Source organism: Tetrahymena thermophila (assembly GCF_000189635.1).
Source record: "Tetrahymena thermophila SB210 genomic scaffold scf_8254444, whole genome shotgun sequence".
NCBI lineage: Eukaryota > Ciliophora > Oligohymenophorea > Hymenostomatida > Tetrahymenidae > Tetrahymena > Tetrahymena thermophila.
This window is the reverse complement of record NW_002476224.1, coordinates 185,840-203,305: the sequence shown is the minus strand read 5'-3', so window position 1 is coordinate 203,305 and position 17,466 is coordinate 185,840. Positions and strand designations below refer to the sequence as shown.

At 23.2% G+C, this 17,466-nt stretch overlaps 5 protein-coding genes across 5 annotated transcripts; 3 read left to right on the top strand and 2 right to left on the bottom strand. All coding sequences in view use genetic code 6, as the record gives it.

Moving 5' to 3' along the window:
* Positions 1-47: 47 nt before the first annotated feature.
* Positions 48-2,363, top strand: TTHERM_00585020 (hypothetical protein; the record flags this gene model as incomplete). Its single annotated transcript, XM_001032608.2, has 3 exons — positions 48-343; positions 406-1,168; positions 1,345-2,363. Exons 1-3 carry the CDS (start codon positions 299-301, stop codon positions 2,361-2,363), a joined length of 1,827 nt encoding a protein of 608 aa, XP_001032608.2. The 5' UTR covers positions 48-298.
* Positions 2,364-5,448: 3,085 nt separating this feature from the next.
* TTHERM_000585019 (hypothetical protein) lies at positions 5,449-5,943 on the top strand (the record flags this gene model as incomplete). Its single annotated transcript, XM_012799640.1, has 3 exons — positions 5,449-5,453; positions 5,541-5,608; positions 5,723-5,943. 3 exons carry the CDS (start codon positions 5,449-5,451, stop codon positions 5,941-5,943), a joined length of 294 nt encoding a protein of 97 aa, XP_012655094.1.
* A 681-nt stretch (positions 5,944-6,624) lies between these two features.
* TTHERM_00585000 (kinase domain protein) lies at positions 6,625-7,581 on the top strand (the record flags this gene model as incomplete). The annotated part of the gene is made up of 1 exon (XM_001032606.3): positions 6,625-7,581. The coding sequence occupies one exon, from the start codon at positions 6,625-6,627 to the stop codon at positions 7,579-7,581; it is 957 nt and encodes a 318-aa protein (XP_001032606.1).
* Positions 7,582-7,603: 22 nt separating this feature from the next.
* On the bottom strand, positions 7,604-7,972 carry TTHERM_00585009 (transmembrane protein, putative; the record flags this gene model as incomplete). Its single annotated transcript, XM_001470604.1, has 1 exon — positions 7,604-7,972. One exon carries the CDS (start codon positions 7,970-7,972, stop codon positions 7,604-7,606), a length of 369 nt encoding a protein of 122 aa, XP_001470654.1.
* A 2,507-nt stretch (positions 7,973-10,479) lies between these two features.
* Positions 10,480-16,390, bottom strand: TTHERM_00584990 (ATPase, histidine kinase-, DNA gyrase B; the record flags this gene model as incomplete). The annotated part of the gene is made up of 4 exons (XM_001032605.3): positions 10,480-10,944; positions 11,191-12,449; positions 12,506-12,960; positions 13,389-16,390. 4 exons carry the CDS (start codon positions 16,388-16,390, stop codon positions 10,480-10,482), a joined length of 5,181 nt encoding a protein of 1,726 aa, XP_001032605.2.
* Between the last annotated feature and the right edge of the window lie 1,076 nt (positions 16,391-17,466).

Genomic DNA, 17,466 nt, shown 5'->3' with positions numbered 1-17,466 from the left:
CAAAACAAACAAAATATTTACACAAGTCATAATGAAAAAATATTCTTCTTATTTGAATGAATCTTTCTTAGTTTACAAAACCAGTTGCAAGAGGGCTATACAGCTCTTCAATCTTGCATACACTCAAAAATGTTATTAAAAAAAAATAAATCTGCATTCAATAATCTACAAAAACTAAACAAACTTCACTTTCTTCCTAGCTAATTCTTAAAATAGGAATCTTTCGTTTCATTATTAAAACTTTTATAAGTCTCCTGTATACTTTTAAATACTCCCCCCGACTCCAGCTCTGAAGGCAATGCTACTTAAAAACCAGCCTACACTTAAAAGTTTCTTCTTTCATGTATTTATAATTTTTTATTTAAAATTTTTATCTTAAAGTTTATAAATTTAAATAAACTGTAGAGAGAATTACTATTTTTAGAAAAAACAGAATACTTAGGAAAGTTAACAGTAAAAGTAGATATTTATTAAAACTATGAAGATTTATTTATAACTTTTACCTTGAATGAGTATTCAAAAAGAACAAAATCTCATAATATCATCATGTCTAAATAAGATATTGAGATGATTTTAAAAAGACCATTAGTTGAAGATGTTAAATATATGAGAAAAGAATTACTAATAAACATATCAAAAACGATCATATCCAAGATGCACTTACAATAAAATTTCATTAATAAAACTCTCAAAATTAAATTTGAAGGAAATTCTTACAAAAATAACTTTGACCAATCATAATACTTCACTTCGATTTAAAAGCAAGCTGAAATTAAAAGCAACCTTAATGTTTCTAAAAATTTATTTTTCCTTCAAAAAGAGCATAAAATTGAAAGAACTATATTCCATTAAGCTGTGATTCATAACAATGAGTACAGTATAGCAACTATATAAAGACACCTCCACTTTGATGCCTTTATTTTTAATATCTACTTCCCTAAATCTTCTAGAAAAATCAGAGCCTACTTAACCCTTAATGAACTAAAAGAGTTAAATTAAGAAGATATGAGGTAAATCATGAGAGATATTTTATAAAGATTGAGTATAGTTGAGTCTAAAGATTTTTCATTCTAAGATTACTTGAATCATTCAATTAAATCACATAATTCAAAGCTCCTAAGCAAGCCATCTCTAAACTTTGATTCCTATTTTAACTAATCAAGTGCAAGTAATCAAATTAATTTCTTTTTTAAACATTTTCAAAGCTTTAAATTATATTTTTTATTAGCTCTTTTTCATAACTAACTAAGGAAAGCTACAATAAAGTTAAAAATAAATAAATAAAAATTTGATTTTTTTTATTTAACTTATTTTTTTTTAATATTCATTTAATATCTAAATTAGTAAAATTATCTAAATTGGAATACAAAGTGAGTAAAGAAATAAAAGAGTTCGATAAATTCACGAAAGAAAGAAATAGAAATACTTAAAATCTTCACAATTCACAAAGCTAAAAATACAGGAAAAGAAGAGAGAAATTAGAGAAATTTAAAGAAATTAGAATTTGGGAAAAAATCCTAGGTTTAATTTAAATTGTATAAAAAGGTGAATAATACTTTGTTGAAATTGGTAGCAATGCAGTTATTCCTACTATTGAGTATTTGAATAGTTAGGCTATTAGGATAGATTCTACTAATGATAGCTACTTTGCAGAATATTATTTTTCTTCTAGAATCAGTAATCCAAATACAAATTCTTCAATTTCTAACAACTTTCCATATATATCATATACAAATTCAGAGGATTATGATATATTCCTTAGATTCTTTTAACTAGGTTAAGATAAATTTATTCAAAAAAGATTAAACACGAGAAACCTATTAAATTTGTAAGTTGCTGATGGTTTCTTTAAGGATTAAGCCAATTTCTCCTAAACAAAAATATTGCTTTGTGATTTATATCAAATAACTTACTTCATTTCACATAAAATAAGCAATATGGATTTCCCAGAAATTTAATCTCACCTTCCATTCAATAGAGATATGAGTACAAAATCATCATCCTCTTAACTTATAAACAAGAGAAATATGATGAGAAGATTAGTTTGCCTAGTTGTTGATGAAGATAAGCTTTACTAAAGTAAATTTACACAAGAAAGTAGCTCATATACAGAAATAATTAGCTGTAATCCTTAAATAATTGTCACATATTCCTTCAGCACTGGTGAGAAATAATTGAGAATCTGTATATATATACCTAATAGTGGGTAGCAGTATTTTTCTTAAATCTACTTTACAGAACTTGAATAAAAAATTCCTTTATTCTAAGTTTATTACAATTCCAACTCTTACAAAAAATTATTTAGATAGATAACAATATTATATAAGCAATAGCTTCTTGATATAGTGAGTCATTTTTTATGACTAGATACTATTAATTTTTTCAATTAATTGCTAAAATAATACAATAAATTTTTATATTATTTGCTAACAGTACTTTTTATTTTATATTAAACTATTATTAAATATTGATAAACTATTTATTTAAGTAGGTATAAATATTTTTTAGAAATTGAATTTTTTATATTAAAATAAGTTAAGTTATTTTTTTAGCATTTATGATGATTTTTAATTTAAGAGGATTTATAGTAATTAAAGATCATGTTTTATGTTTATTACTATGAACCAAATTATTATTATTATTATTATTATTATTTTAAACAAGCTATTGTTTAAAATTTGATAGATAAAAAAAGACTTTTATGAAGTTTTCTAGATTATTTAATGCAATGTTCTTGAATTACAAAATTTATTTTATTAAAATTTAGCAATCCTATAAGTATTAAAAATAAGCAGTAATTAATAAAGCCAGTAAACATAACGCATAAAAAACGATATATTAAAAAAATAGCCAATTTTAAAGTACAGTATAAGTACTGACATAAATTTTTTACAAAAAATGTACTATTCATTATTCATTTTACTGAAGTTGAATCGCAAAAGGTGTAAAAGTTTTCACTGAATAAATCACAATAAATTTAAAATAAGCAGAAAATAAAGAAAATCATATAGATTAGACTAATAGACCAGTCAATATTCAAAGAATTTAAGGGAAATTCATATTTAATTTAATATGTAAATATAATTAATTTATAGATAATTTAGAAATATTTTCTATTAAATTGAGTATTTAAAAAAAAATCGTAATAATTTAGAAAGGAATACTAAATATTTAACTAAGCTTGCTTTAATTTATTATTTAAAGCATATGAATTCATCAAAATTTGATTATGATAAAAATTGGTTCATTTAATCTTTTCGAATCTATAGCCAGCCCTAATCAAAATTTTGTAATCTAATTAGAAAAGGTTATTGAAGAAATACAACCTAAAAGTGATCTATAAAAATTGATCCTCTTTTTTTATTTTAAGAGATTTTTAAACCTAATTAAGTAACAAATAGTAAAAAGATAGTAGATGAGGATAATAGATTTTGATTATATTTACTTATTAGATAATCAAAAGCAAATGAAAGATTATTTTTATTAAAGAAACAATTTTTATCTATTTTTTAATGAAAATTCATTCCAATTCATGTGTTTATTACACATTTCAAAATTTATAATTTAATTTAATTCTAATCTTACTATTTTAAACAATTTATTATTCTTTTTTGAAATAATATAAATTATATTTTACAAATTATAATATTTATTAGCTTTGTCTTTTTATATACATTATTATAATCAATGTAAACAATTTAAGTGTAATCTAAATTATTTTAGATATAAAATTTTATCAAGAGAATTTGCATTTGAACTTAATGAATAGTCTAATCTATAAAATGCGATAGCCTTTTTTTAGATATTATAAAATTGATAATATATCTATAAAATAATTTGTTAAAATAAATATTTTTAACTTTAGTAATTAATATTCTAAATAGAGTAAAAAATAATTCGTTAGAAAGCAATATATTTACAATTTACTTAATTTAATTATATGAACGATTCTAAAAAAAGAAAATATATGAATTAATTTTGATCTAGAAATCTATTTGATAATATTGTAAATTAAGTGATATAATAATACAATAAAAGAAATAGGATAAAAATAAAATGGATATAAATTTAATATTTAGTGAGTTAAATCTAAGATAACTTTATTTGATATAGGATTTTTCAATAAACAAACAAATATAAATAAACTTAATCCTTCTTTAGAGAGATGAAGATTAGAAATTTTTTAATATATTCTAAAGATTAGCTCATAGCCATAGGATCTTTGAAATTATTTAGTGTTTGTAAATAATAAAAAAAAAAATGTAATTAATTTAATATAAATGGAATCTGATTAATTTTAATCAAAAATCTATGGATATTTTTGATAAAATATATAATAATCTTTATTAATAGGCAATTAAAATTTATGTATTTTTTATGGTTTGAAAATGCTTCGGAAATATAATATTTCAAATAATTAGTGTGCAATTTAATTATTTTGTTAGGTTTTAAATTTTAAAATAAAAAATTATAATTTGCTAAACAAATCAAAGTTGTTGTTCTTCGAAGCATAGTTTGCTAATAATTGTCGAACCTCAAAACAATGGAATAGAAATTTTTAATTTCTATTAAAAATTCATAATTTATAACGTATTTTTTTTTGAACAAATAGCGCATAGGGGCATGCTGAGCAAAGTTTATACAAGCAATTAATTTGAAGCTGGCTTTAGTTAACAATAAACAAACTGAATTAAGTTGTTTTTAATATGAGGTGGGAAATAGATTAAATAGAAAGCGTTTTTTTTTTTTTGAATTAATAAAGAAACAATGTTGAATTTGTAGTTAAGTTAAATCTAATTTATAAATTCGCTTTGTGTGGATGAATCTAGATTTAAATATCTTACGACTTAAAGGTTATGAGGGTATTTTTTAAATTTCTTTTTAATTTAAAAGTGATAAAAAATATTAATCATCCATCAAATTACTATCTTGAAAAGTTAAGCATAACTCTTAATATTTCAACAAAAAATTAAGAGTAATTAACTTCGACAAAGCAAAATATAACTTAGCTTCCTTATAGCAACGTTTAGTCTGATATTTTAGTGATAAATCTTTATAATAAGCCAAGTCCAATCTATTTTATACTAGAAATTATGAAGAGATTTATTAGAAATCATAAAAGAATTAATTAAGGAGGATTTTGAGAAATTTATGGGTATAATTTGATTTTTACAAAATTTAAAAATTGGTAAATTAATAATTTAGTTTATTGTTATATGTATGTATTTTCAATCTTAAATTGAGAAAGGGAAATTTTAAATAATTAAGATCCTAACAAATTTCTTTTATTAACAAAAAGTTAGAAAGTTGAATACTTTTATTTAAATTTTACAGGGCGGGCAAGCTCTTTTTTTTTGTTGACTGCTTATTTAACTTAATTCATATACTAGCTACAAAATATAAGAAATTAATCAATTTTAAGGGCATTACAAAATTCAATCAAATTACATGAAGTAAGATGTTATCAGATATGCGAAATTTACTTCAAAAAAAAAAAATCTTTTTTATTTAAAGCTGACTCTATTCTTTATTTTAAATAGACTCAGCCTCGTTTTATGGATCCAGCAATGCTAAAAGGATAAATTCCATAACTATGGCTTCTTTATTCGTAATATTCTTATATAATTTCGTGGAAAGTATTTATGACCTACAATAAAAGAATATTAAAATTAAATATTTCTTTTATTTTAAAAATTTGTCTATATAAAACTAAAAATCATAGTAAATTTTAAGCATGTGTAAATGCCCAATCAGACAATTAAGCAAATTATAAACTTCTCGCTGAGCTTTTTATGGAAGTAAGATCTGCATAAATGGAGAATTCTAAATGAAGAATTAAATGTTAATTCAATTTCCAAAAATATGAAAGTAAATTAGGGCAGCTATTATTAAGTAATATTTTAGCTAGAGAATTAAGTAATTAGTATATCAGTAAGGCAATGAGGTAATAAATAAATTAAATCATTTCAGACAGAAATAGAGCGAGTAATTGTATTACCTATACCTAGGGGTGAAAGGCTGACCTGCCTATCAATTAACTAAATAATATCAATTATAAAAGAAAGAAAAAAATTATTAATTTACTATATGATATATGAAGCATAATTAATTTGATTGTATGTGTATATGTATGTATATATATATATCAGTCTGCCTTTCTTTCTGCCTTTCGTTTTTTGAATTTAATGAATAATGAGAAAAGGTAATGAATGACTTTTTTTAAAAAGCTAATGTTCATTCATTTAATATAAACATTTAATTATCAAAAAAATAATTAAATAAAAGAAATAATAATCAAACTATCAATTATTTAGCTTTCTTTTTAAAAAAAGAAAAAATTCAATCAAAATCAAAGATTAATTCAACCAAAATATTAAGCAGTCTGCCAATCCATCCAATTTTTTTTTCATTACACCTACTTAATATAAAAGCATAACTTATATCACAAGGCATTAGCTCACAATACAACTCTCAATATTTCCTCTAAACACTGTTGAGTTTACTGCTGCTTAAAAACTACTGATTACTAAGCTCATTTTAAATCATAAAACTTTTTGAAAAAAAAAAACTTTAGAATATAAAATACACTCGAATAGAAAGTATATAAAAAATTAATATTAAAGAATGGCTCGTACAACAATAGATAGTGTCGCAGATTTAAAAATATACAAAAAGATTGGTCATGGGAAGACTGCTGAAGTATTTTTAGTTAAAGATGTTATGAATAATAGCTATGCATTAAAGAAATTCCGTAATGAATACACTAGCTAATAGTAATTGACTTTTAAGGATTCTTCTTCACCCAGAGAAAATAGCTATCACTCCACAAGCTGTTTTTCAGACCCTGAAAATGAAGTCAAAGTACTTAGTGAATTAGGAAATCATCCCAACATTACTCGCATTCATTTCTTTGATGGATAACATATTTTGATGGACTTGAATAGAAACGGTGAATTATTTGATTACATTTCTCTTGGTTCACCTCTTTTTGATGAAGAATTAGCTCGCTTCTACTTTCGCCAGATGGTAGACGTGATCGATTTTATGTAATAATCAAGTTATGCTCACCGTGACATCAAACCAGAAAACATCCTCCTCGATGAACACTTCAATCTCAAACTCTCAGACTTTGGTTTCTCAACTAAATAACAAGAAGGTGAATAGCTTACCCATATTCTAGGTACTGATGGTTATATGGCTCCTGAGTTGCTTAGAGGTAGAGGCTACGACGGATTCAAAGTAGATATTTTTGCTATGGGTGTCGTTTTATTCTGCATGGTAAACGGTTTCCCTCCTTACTACAAAAAAGCTATTGCTACTGATCCTTACTACCGTTTCTTTGTAGAAAAAAGAACCCATGTTTATTGGTCTTGCTTACAACGCAAGTACAATAAGAACTACTCAAATGAATTTATGAGTCTAGTTACTGGTATGCTTGCCTACAATCCTCAAGAGAGAATTGACCTACAAATGATAAAGAGTCATCCCTGGTACCAAAAGCCTTGCTCTCTTACCACAGAAGAAATAATCTCCCGCATGACCCAAATCCGCTCTCAAATCAACACTGAAGCAAATGTTTGAGATATAAAACTATTTAGTTAGTTCATTAATTAATTAATTATTAAACACACACTTTCAAGCAAGAGCAACATTTTTAATGTATAAATAATAATCTCAATATTTTAATAGCTATATTAAATTTAATGAATAGATATATGCTCAACTAATATTATGCTTATAATAAACCAATAATAACTAACTAACTAACAAACAAACATATATAAAAATAAGCAAAATTAAGAATCATTTTTAATCTGTATAAAGGTTTAATTTATTAATCCTCCTTTCTTTTCTTTCTGCTCTCAGAAGGAACGAAATTTGAAATAAATTCTGAACTTATCAACAGAAAGAATCCCTTTAACAAAATAATTGTACACATGAACGAACCAACAAACTCTTCTTGTATATTCATAACTCAATACTGCCTAGAAAAAAAGATTTGAAATTATAAACAAATCTTGACTTCTTGTTAATAAACTCTATATTAAAAAAGTTAAGCAAATCTATAATTATTGTTTCATACTTTTATACTTTATATATATACTTCATATGTCTACTTATTAAATTATACTATTTAGTTCAACTAAAACACAAAACTCTTACTCCAAATAATCACTTTATTCAAATTTATTTCATACATTTTTTATTTCAAATTTAAACTTATCATCTTAAAATTTGCTTTGATTTTTCAGATGAAATAGTACACTCACTCACTTAGTACTCATTGTATTGATAATTAGTAAGCTTTAAAAATAAATTACTTTGAAATATATTTAAAAAAGAAAAAATAAATAATTCAAATATAAAAAAATTCATTAAAATAGAACTTAATTTCGTGTCATTTTTATATTTATTTTAGTAAGTAAAATAAAATATGTAAAAAGCATTAACATAAATCTATATTTAGATTGCTTAAAATAATTTTAAGTGGTAAAGATGATATTTTTTTTGTAAAATACTGTTATTTATATCAAAAATAAAGCATAAATTCTCTTTTAATACAAATTCAAATTTAAAGCTTTAAAATTAGAAAATAATATGAAAAAGTTTCTCAATTTAGTTTATTGCAATTAGAAAAAATCAATGTAGAAATTTAAAATTTTCCTTTTATTTATTAAAAGAAATAATTAATTTTTTGTATCGCTAAATATGAAATTCATATTTTTGTTAAAAGTGTAATATTATAAATGTATATACTATACAAATATAAGTTAAGATTCTAACCAATAAAATATTAGAAATCTCTAAAAATGATAAGCAATTCAAACAAATACTTATATCTTATAATTAACTTAATGGTTTTTTATCTCAAAACTACAATCAAGAGTTCTAATCTTCTAATAGAATTAAGAAAAAAAGTAAAGAAATTTGTGTTTGTTAATGAGAGAATACTTAAAATTTTGAAGTGAATTTCAAAAAGTAAATACTTTTATGCTGAAATAGAAGAAAAGACTTTTAATAAAGGAATTATGATTAATTCTGATACCAATTGATTAAATTTATAGTTTTTGTTATTTTGAAATGTGGCTTTGTAATTACACAAAAAACTCAAAACTTACTTTGCGTTATTTTAATTTAATAACTTATTTACTCATTCAATTAATAAAATTATTATTTAAGGATAGTGATTTAACTGACAACTATAAAAATATATTATTTTAAGCCAGATATCATATTATATTTTATCTTAAAAATAAAAAGACCAATAAAACAATATTAATTTTACTATATAAAATATAAATATCAAAAAAAGGCCTTTTAGATTTAGTAAATTTCATAGGTCGTTTCTTTCATAATAAATATAATTGTTATAAATAAACTCGAATAGATTTAACATTTTTAAGACATACTTCGAGTGTTAAAACTTCCAGCGAAAAATGATATACTTATAAAATATTCTGATATAAATAGATTTAAATTAATTTATGCAAGTGAAATAAGCTTGTGTTTAAGAAATAAAAGCATCTTTATGAGGGGATACAAAAATAATTATTTTCTTTATTATAAAAATACAATCACTTAAAACTGTAAATCAAAAAAAGGGAAGTCTAACAAAGTCTTTAAAATTTTAATATTTAAAGTAATCAATCTTTAAATGAAATTATAGTTTTGAAACATTAACATAGAAAAATCTTAATCTAAAATTTAATTTCATTCTGAAAATCAGAATTCATCAAATTAAGCTGAATTACTATTTAAATGTAATTGAAAGCAACTATCTATCACAAATATATAAAGTCTGATTCAATAAAATAATTCTTTCTCTATTAATGTATTTGATTCTTACTTATCCTATGTAAAAATTATTAATTAATTTTTATTTTTAAATTTAATTTAATTTAATCGCAAAAAATTCTAAAGAAAATTAAATATAATATTATTTTTTAAAAATTGATAGAGTATAAAATAAAAGAGTATAATACAAATTGTGAGTTAAATTTTAAAATTTTTGAGTAATAAGGCTAAAAATAAAATGGAAAATACATTTTTATAAATTTTAAATTAATAATAAATTTTGAATTAAACAAAATTGAAATTTTCAACTTCAACTTTTATTAATTTGAATTGAAATTAATTTTAATTAAATAATTTTTATTGTGAAACTGTGATTTTTTAAAAGTTTTTAGTTACTATTATTAATTTAAATTATAAATTTATGTTGTTTACAAACAAATAATATATAAATATAAGTTTGTCAAATTGTTTATGAGAACTCTATTGGTTATGTTATTTTTTAAATTATTAAATTATAGAAATATTGCGTTTGTTATAATCAAAGAGGTTAAATTGTGTTTATGTTGATTTATTTACTTTTTTTGCAAATAAAATTTATTAGTTATTATGTTAATGATTGTATGTATACCTATCTACATTAAAATATTATTTTAAACTTATTATTAAAATTTTAAGATAATTTATTCAAATTAACTTTTAATTAATTTCATTTAAATCATTCATAGTATTCATTCCTATTAAACTTCCTTGCTAGTTTATTCCCTTTTAAGTAAAATTCTGGCTATGAGTTTGATAGTACCAATCGCAAAGTAGTTTTTATATATCGTTCCTCATGATTGGTTTGGAAATATAATCATCAAATCCAGAATTTTTAGCTCTCACTTGCTCTTAGTCACCTCCATGAGCTGTACAAGCTATGATGTAAGGAAAATCCTCCTTATGTATTTTATGTTCATGAAAAAAGTCTGTTAATTCTTTCATAACTTCATATCCATTTAATATTGGCATTTCGATATCCATAAAAACTATTTCATATCTCAGGCATTTAGGGCAACTTTATATTGGCTTATTTTATTAATACCTATAGCAAATCTTTTCAAAGGCTTGCTTTCCATCAAATGCTTTATCAATTGGTGCATTGAAAAATTGCTAATAATAATAAATAAATAAATTATATTTAATTTACAAAAACAATGTAATTAAAAGTAATATTCATAAGATAAATATAAAATAAAATGAATCATTTATCATATAAAAAATTATTTGTTTGTTTGTTTGTTTGTTTGCTTGCTCGCTTGTATAATTACTATCAATAAAATTGCTTTAAAATCTTTATTAATTGAAAAAAGACAAATTATTGTTTATAAATTTTGTAAAATTATGTGAAATATTTACTTATAGCATTCTACTAAGAGCTAGTATATTAAATTGATTATCATCAACAATTAAGATAGAAGCACATTTATTCTCACAAACGGAATTTTCTATGTACTACTAAAGATGTAACATAAGTTTTGCTCCTTCTACTTCATTTAGATTACTTTTAGAGTGATATCCATTAAAACCTTAGGCTGCAGTGGAATTCATTTTAGATAGAGATTTATTAGTTAAAGTGCGTGATAGATTTGAAGTAAGCCTTGAACTACTAGGAATAATTTTTGAGGGTAATGAAGAGTTAGAGTGATTGTTTGATATAGAATTAGAAGAAGAGTATTTCATTTAGGAAGTATCATTTAAGAAATTCATTCTGAGCTAGCTTGTGGGTGTAGAAGAAGAATTCTTTTAATTTTCAATCTAAGAAGATATATTGTTTTTAATTTATTCATCTGGATCTATTGTAACCATTATCTGATTGCTGTTAATTATTTTTTAGTTTTGGTTATTATTGATGATAGAATTTAAGCTGTTTATATTGTTTGAGAATTAAGTATTTTAATTCAGTTTATTAAGAGATTGTTATGTTGAAGTACTAGTACTTTACATTGAATGAATATATTGTTAATTTTCACCAATTTTAGTGATATTTTATGGTGAGTTTATTTAAGTATTAGTCAAATTGTTGTGCTAGGTAGCTGTTTATTAAATATATGGCTTATGCAACGGAGATCCGTTATTACTAGAAGCAACATCACTGATTCTGTAATGGATGTCAATTATCTGTCCAAACTCCATATACTAAGGAACCTTATTTTGATATGTACTTCCATCGTTTATACAAGCAGAATCTGCCATCAGGGAATGATCTTTATCTTCCTTTGGATTCTTTGACACAATTTCATTCTAACCGATAACAACAACTTACTGCTAAGTATTTTATGTAATATTTTCTGGGTTTTCATTTTTTACTGAAATATAAGAATTGGCTAATTCTTCTTCATTAATCATATCTAGAGGTAAAACTGAGTGAGTATAAGAATTATTATGAGTATATTAAGGATTTTATAGAGGCTTTGGATTCATATCTTAAATAATAAATGAAAATGAACTTCCTTAACCATATTAACTTTCTACTTATATTCCAATCCAATTCTAAGGTATTTGATATTCAGATAAAATATTGAATTAGGTACTGTTTTAATTTTAAGTGGTGCAAAGACCTTTCGAAATACTTTAGCTGATAGCCAATCCAAGACCACATCCCTGACTATTCATTCCTTATTATTTTAATAAATAATTCATAAAGATATTATTAAAGAAATTTAAAATCTACCTTCTGACTCATATTCGGTTTTGTTAAAGGCATTAAATATATTTTATACAGTTTCAGGCTTCATTCCTATACCTGTATCTTAAACAACGAGTCTAATATATTTCTGTACTCTATTAGTCTCGTTAATAAACATGGGCTCTGCTATTATTTTTATTGTACCGTTTTCTGGAGTAAATTTGAGAGAATTACTCAAAAAATTTAACAAAATTTATCTTATTCTGTTTTAGTCTGACTTGACTTATAAATTTAATCTCGCATCATATATGAGCTGAAGATCTATAGACTTAACGGTTGCTTGCATTTAAATCAAAGTTTAACAATCTTGAAGTAATTTTTCTAAGTTAAAATCAACAAATGTGTATTTAAATTTTCCACTATCAATCTAAGCAAAATCTAAAATATCATTAATTTAATTGAGTAAAAGCTTCTGAGAATGAAGAGCTGGATAAAGATAACTTTATAATAATAAAATTGAAATATTGAATTTGTTATGAATAATTAGAAGACTATTTTGATATAACAAAAAAATGCTAAAGGTTACAATATTTTCTCAATTTGCTTCTTTTAAATACTTTTTAATTAAAATGCTTTAAGTAATCTAAATAATTTTGATTACTTGAAGCTTTTATCATGAGTGGTTAAAAATGATTTAAATGTTTATGTTTAATTCTTATATTTCTTTAATAATTAAAAAGGTTGTTTGTAATAAAATTTGTCTTGATTGCTTAATTAATTTATTTATTTATTTATTAAATTTTCGAATAATTTTTAGATTTCCTTTGACTATCTCATATAAGTATTACTGGCGTAAAAAAAATCTTTAACTTTTTGTGCTGGGTGGAATAATTTAATTAAATTTATAAACTTAAATATATTAATTTACTCATCAATAAGCTAAGGATCTGTAATAAATTACTCAAGTCCCTCTAACATGGATATAGTGCAATTTAGAGGAGTTCTGAGCTCATGAGAGAGAGAAGCAAACATCTTCATCTTATATTTTTAAACTTCTTCCATTCTCTTATTATAATATTCTTGCCAAAGTGGGTCCACTAAAACAAGAATGAAAATTTCTGAATTATTTTCAGAAGTCTCTAATTCCAAGAGCAAAAATTTAAGTACAAAAATTTGATCTTTCCACTTTACTTAAGCTTTAATCATATCTTCCTAAAATTGCATGTACCCCAAGTTAGTGTTTTTGTTCATTTATGAAAAGAAAGTCTTCGATTTTCCATATTCTGGTTTTTTAATAGATGATGGAGTCAGAGGGATATCTTTGTTGTTAGAATTGTTACCATTTTGGTTTATAAAAGAAATGACGTTTTAGTTATTCTGAGATTGAATTTAAGGATCAAGATTATTTGTGTTATTTTAATTATTATTTCCTGTGTTCAAATTTTGTGAATTATTTCTCCCACCAACCACTTCATTAAACAAGTCTGAAAGAATATCACCTACTTTAGTTTCTCTTTAGATGATATCATTACTTTTCTTTTAGTTAAAAAGTTTTTTTTTAAATATCTTTTACCCTTCTTACTGGTAAATGTAGTTATTAAATATGTCAATATCACTTTCTTCTTCGTCGTCGTTTCTATTAGAAGAAGCATTAATTATAGCATGAGTGGGTTTCTTATTTAAAGATAGCTATTTTCTGGGTGAAAATTATTATTATTATTATTATTGCTAGATACTTTGATTTATTAATTAATTATTAGATACCACGGACGCTTCATAAAACATTTACTCATTATTGCTATTGGAGTCAAAACCTCTTACTGATTTGCACACTTCCATATAGTTATTAGAATTAATTCCTTTTTAATCAAATTAAAAGCCTTACTGATGTTGTTGAGTAGGAGATTACAAGGGTTCTTAAAAATTGTTTTGATTTTCATTTATGCACTGATAAGAATTTGGAATATTACTGTAAATTAAATTGCTGTTAACTATTACGTTACTCTTTTAAGGACTAGGAAGTGAAGAATTAAGCTAATTATTTTGAAGAGTGTTAGTATACTTTATACAAGCTGCTGGCGATTATTATTCTTCAATAGATGGTACTTTACCACTTTTTTTAGAGTCAATTGGGCTTGGAAGTTCTTTTGTTTGTATTTTAGAAAAAGTAGGATTATTTGAATTGTCTGCATTATTAAACAAAGATTCAGGTCCTTTAAAAGATGGGGTTAAAATGCTTTTTTATTAATCAAGCTGTTTTGTTTTTTGTGATTTTTTATCAATTTCTATTTACATTTATTCACTAAGTTCATTGCTCTGTCTCTTTAAGCCAGAAGTGTTAATAGTTTTAATATTATTTTCATTCTTATACGAAATCAATCTATTACTGCCATTGAAATTAGATTGCTAAGCACTACTTTATTAATTAATTAGGATAGATACCTCATCTTTTATATTTTCTGGATAATTAAGTAAAGAATTTATATCATTTATATTGCTATTATTATTTTAAATATTGCTAACCATGTTGCTATTATTTTAATTTGTTGGATGTGCTAAATTTATATTGTTGTTGTTGTTGTTGTTGTTGTTGTTATTATTGGTTAGAGGCTTTAAACTTTATTACTAATTTAAAAACTGTTATGAAGATTATTACTATTCTTTTTGTTAATTAATTGTTGCGCTTTTAAAATATTATTATGACATATTTATTAAGTTGTGATTTGATCCATTAAATTAGTTGTTGTTATTGTTTGGAGATGGTTGTGGCGAAGGATTGTGTTATTAGTTTGTAGATAATCCTAAGATTATAGAGTTTAGTTAGTCTTTTTTACATTTAAAAATATCCTTTATTGTTTTATTACAAAAGATCGTAGATTAATTCTTGTCAAATATAGCTACACCTTCAGGAATCATACCAAGTATATTATAATAAAAGTTATTGAGTCGGTGTGCCTTCTTATTTGTGGATAACATTTTTTTAGTTTACTTGTAGCTCTCCACTTAAAGTTTTTCTTGATGAACAACAATAATTGTGCAAATTAAAATACTCTGGCAAAGTGATTACCATTCCCATTCCACTATAAACTAAAATCTAACGATTAAATAAACAGTTGAGACACCTATGTAGATAAGATTGAATAAATTAACTCGACTTATGCTCTATATATAACTCATTTAAACTATTGTCACAGTAATTACCCAAGAATCTGAAATACTTTTCTTTAATGCAAAAGCTTCTATGACTAAAACTTGACTTAAAAGAAAAAAAAACATCATAACCCATCTGTAAAAGCTAGAAATCTCCTCTAATCTAACTTTCTTTTTTATAATAACAAATTTCCATAAAGTTAAACCAACTAATCCCATAGTCATAAGCAATCCACTTATAATATAAAGCTTTAAATCATCACTACTTGAGCTTTCGCCATACTTTTCTCGTAAAATAAAACATAAGCCAAAGAATATCCAAGTAATATAAATAAGAGCTAGCTAATAAGGAGCTTGAAATTTATATTGTATTTGTTAGCTGCTCTGTTGCAAAACTTCTAAGTTTATCATATCAATAAGGTTTTTTTTGTTATCATTAAATTTTGACATAGTCTTCATTTAGCTTTTATCTTCATTTATATTAAAATTGACCTTATGACTTTGTGTTTCTTATGGATTTTGACTCTTTAAATTAAAGCTTTTTTCGTTCTATTGCTAATTATTGTAGTAGGAACCCATGAAATCTTCCTTTAATATTCCAGTAGTATTGTTAGCCTTTGCTTATCTTGCAAGCTATTAATTATTTTGGTGTAAATTATCTATAAAATTTGAGTCATGACTTTCAGATATTTCAGCTAATTCTTCTTATCTGTTTTACTTTTCATCGCCATTTTATTATATTTTTGTAATCTTAGATCTATCTTCTTTATTTTTAAACATATCAATCGTCTTACTCTAATAATAACTATTTTACTCTAATGTATTTTTTTTTAATTCTAAGTTTATGGAAATTAAATTGTAAAATACTTCAACAAATAAATGGTAAAGTACTTGATGTATGTATCCCAAGGAGATAATTGAAATATTATTTATAGCTCTATAAATAGATTAGAATTAAATTTATATTCCTATAGTTGTTGAAATGAGAGAGTACTATAATAACTAATTAATCTATCTACTTTTTTGTAAATATTTTGGTTAACAAATTTTTGCTTGTTTCCTTTAGTATTAATAGTAATATTATGCTATTATTGTTTAATCACAATTCAGATATTTATTCTTGTTAATCAAACTTTAAAATGCAATATTTATTAAAATATTGAGTTTCTTTTATCATGTATTATCTTTAAATTATCAAATTTTACCCATATAAGTCGATGAACTAATTTCTTAATTAAAGTTTTTTAATTTCGTCAAATGAATTAAAATTTCATACAAAGATTAATTAATAGTTAGATCTTCATTTCTTAAGCTTTTCTCTGCTAAAATAGCCTAGTTGTTTATAAAATTGAATTTACTAGTTAAATATTATGTAAATACTTAATTTAAATATTTAATTGATTCTCAATTAAAGAATAGTAGATTATTTTTGCTTATGTATGCAAGCAATATCAACAAATAATTCTATTTTCAATTTAATAATATTTATTTCCCTTATTTCTTTTATTTATTTTTGAATACTGGCTAACATTTTATCTAATTTAAGCAAAAAGATTTACAAAAAGATAAAATTATTATAATACTATTTTACTTTTTTTTTTATAAATAAATATATTATTTATTCAAACACTGCTGTTTAAACAAACAATCAAACAAAATAAACAAACATAATAAATAGTAATAGTATTTTCTATTTTAAATTAGCAGTGAAAGCTAGGAGATTTTCTTTAAAATTTGTATCACTAATGTACATGTCATATTTTTTTATTTAAAGTTATTTAGTTGAGACAAAATATTATTAAAAAATTTATATTTATTCTTTCAAAATCATTATCATATTTCAACACTACAATTTA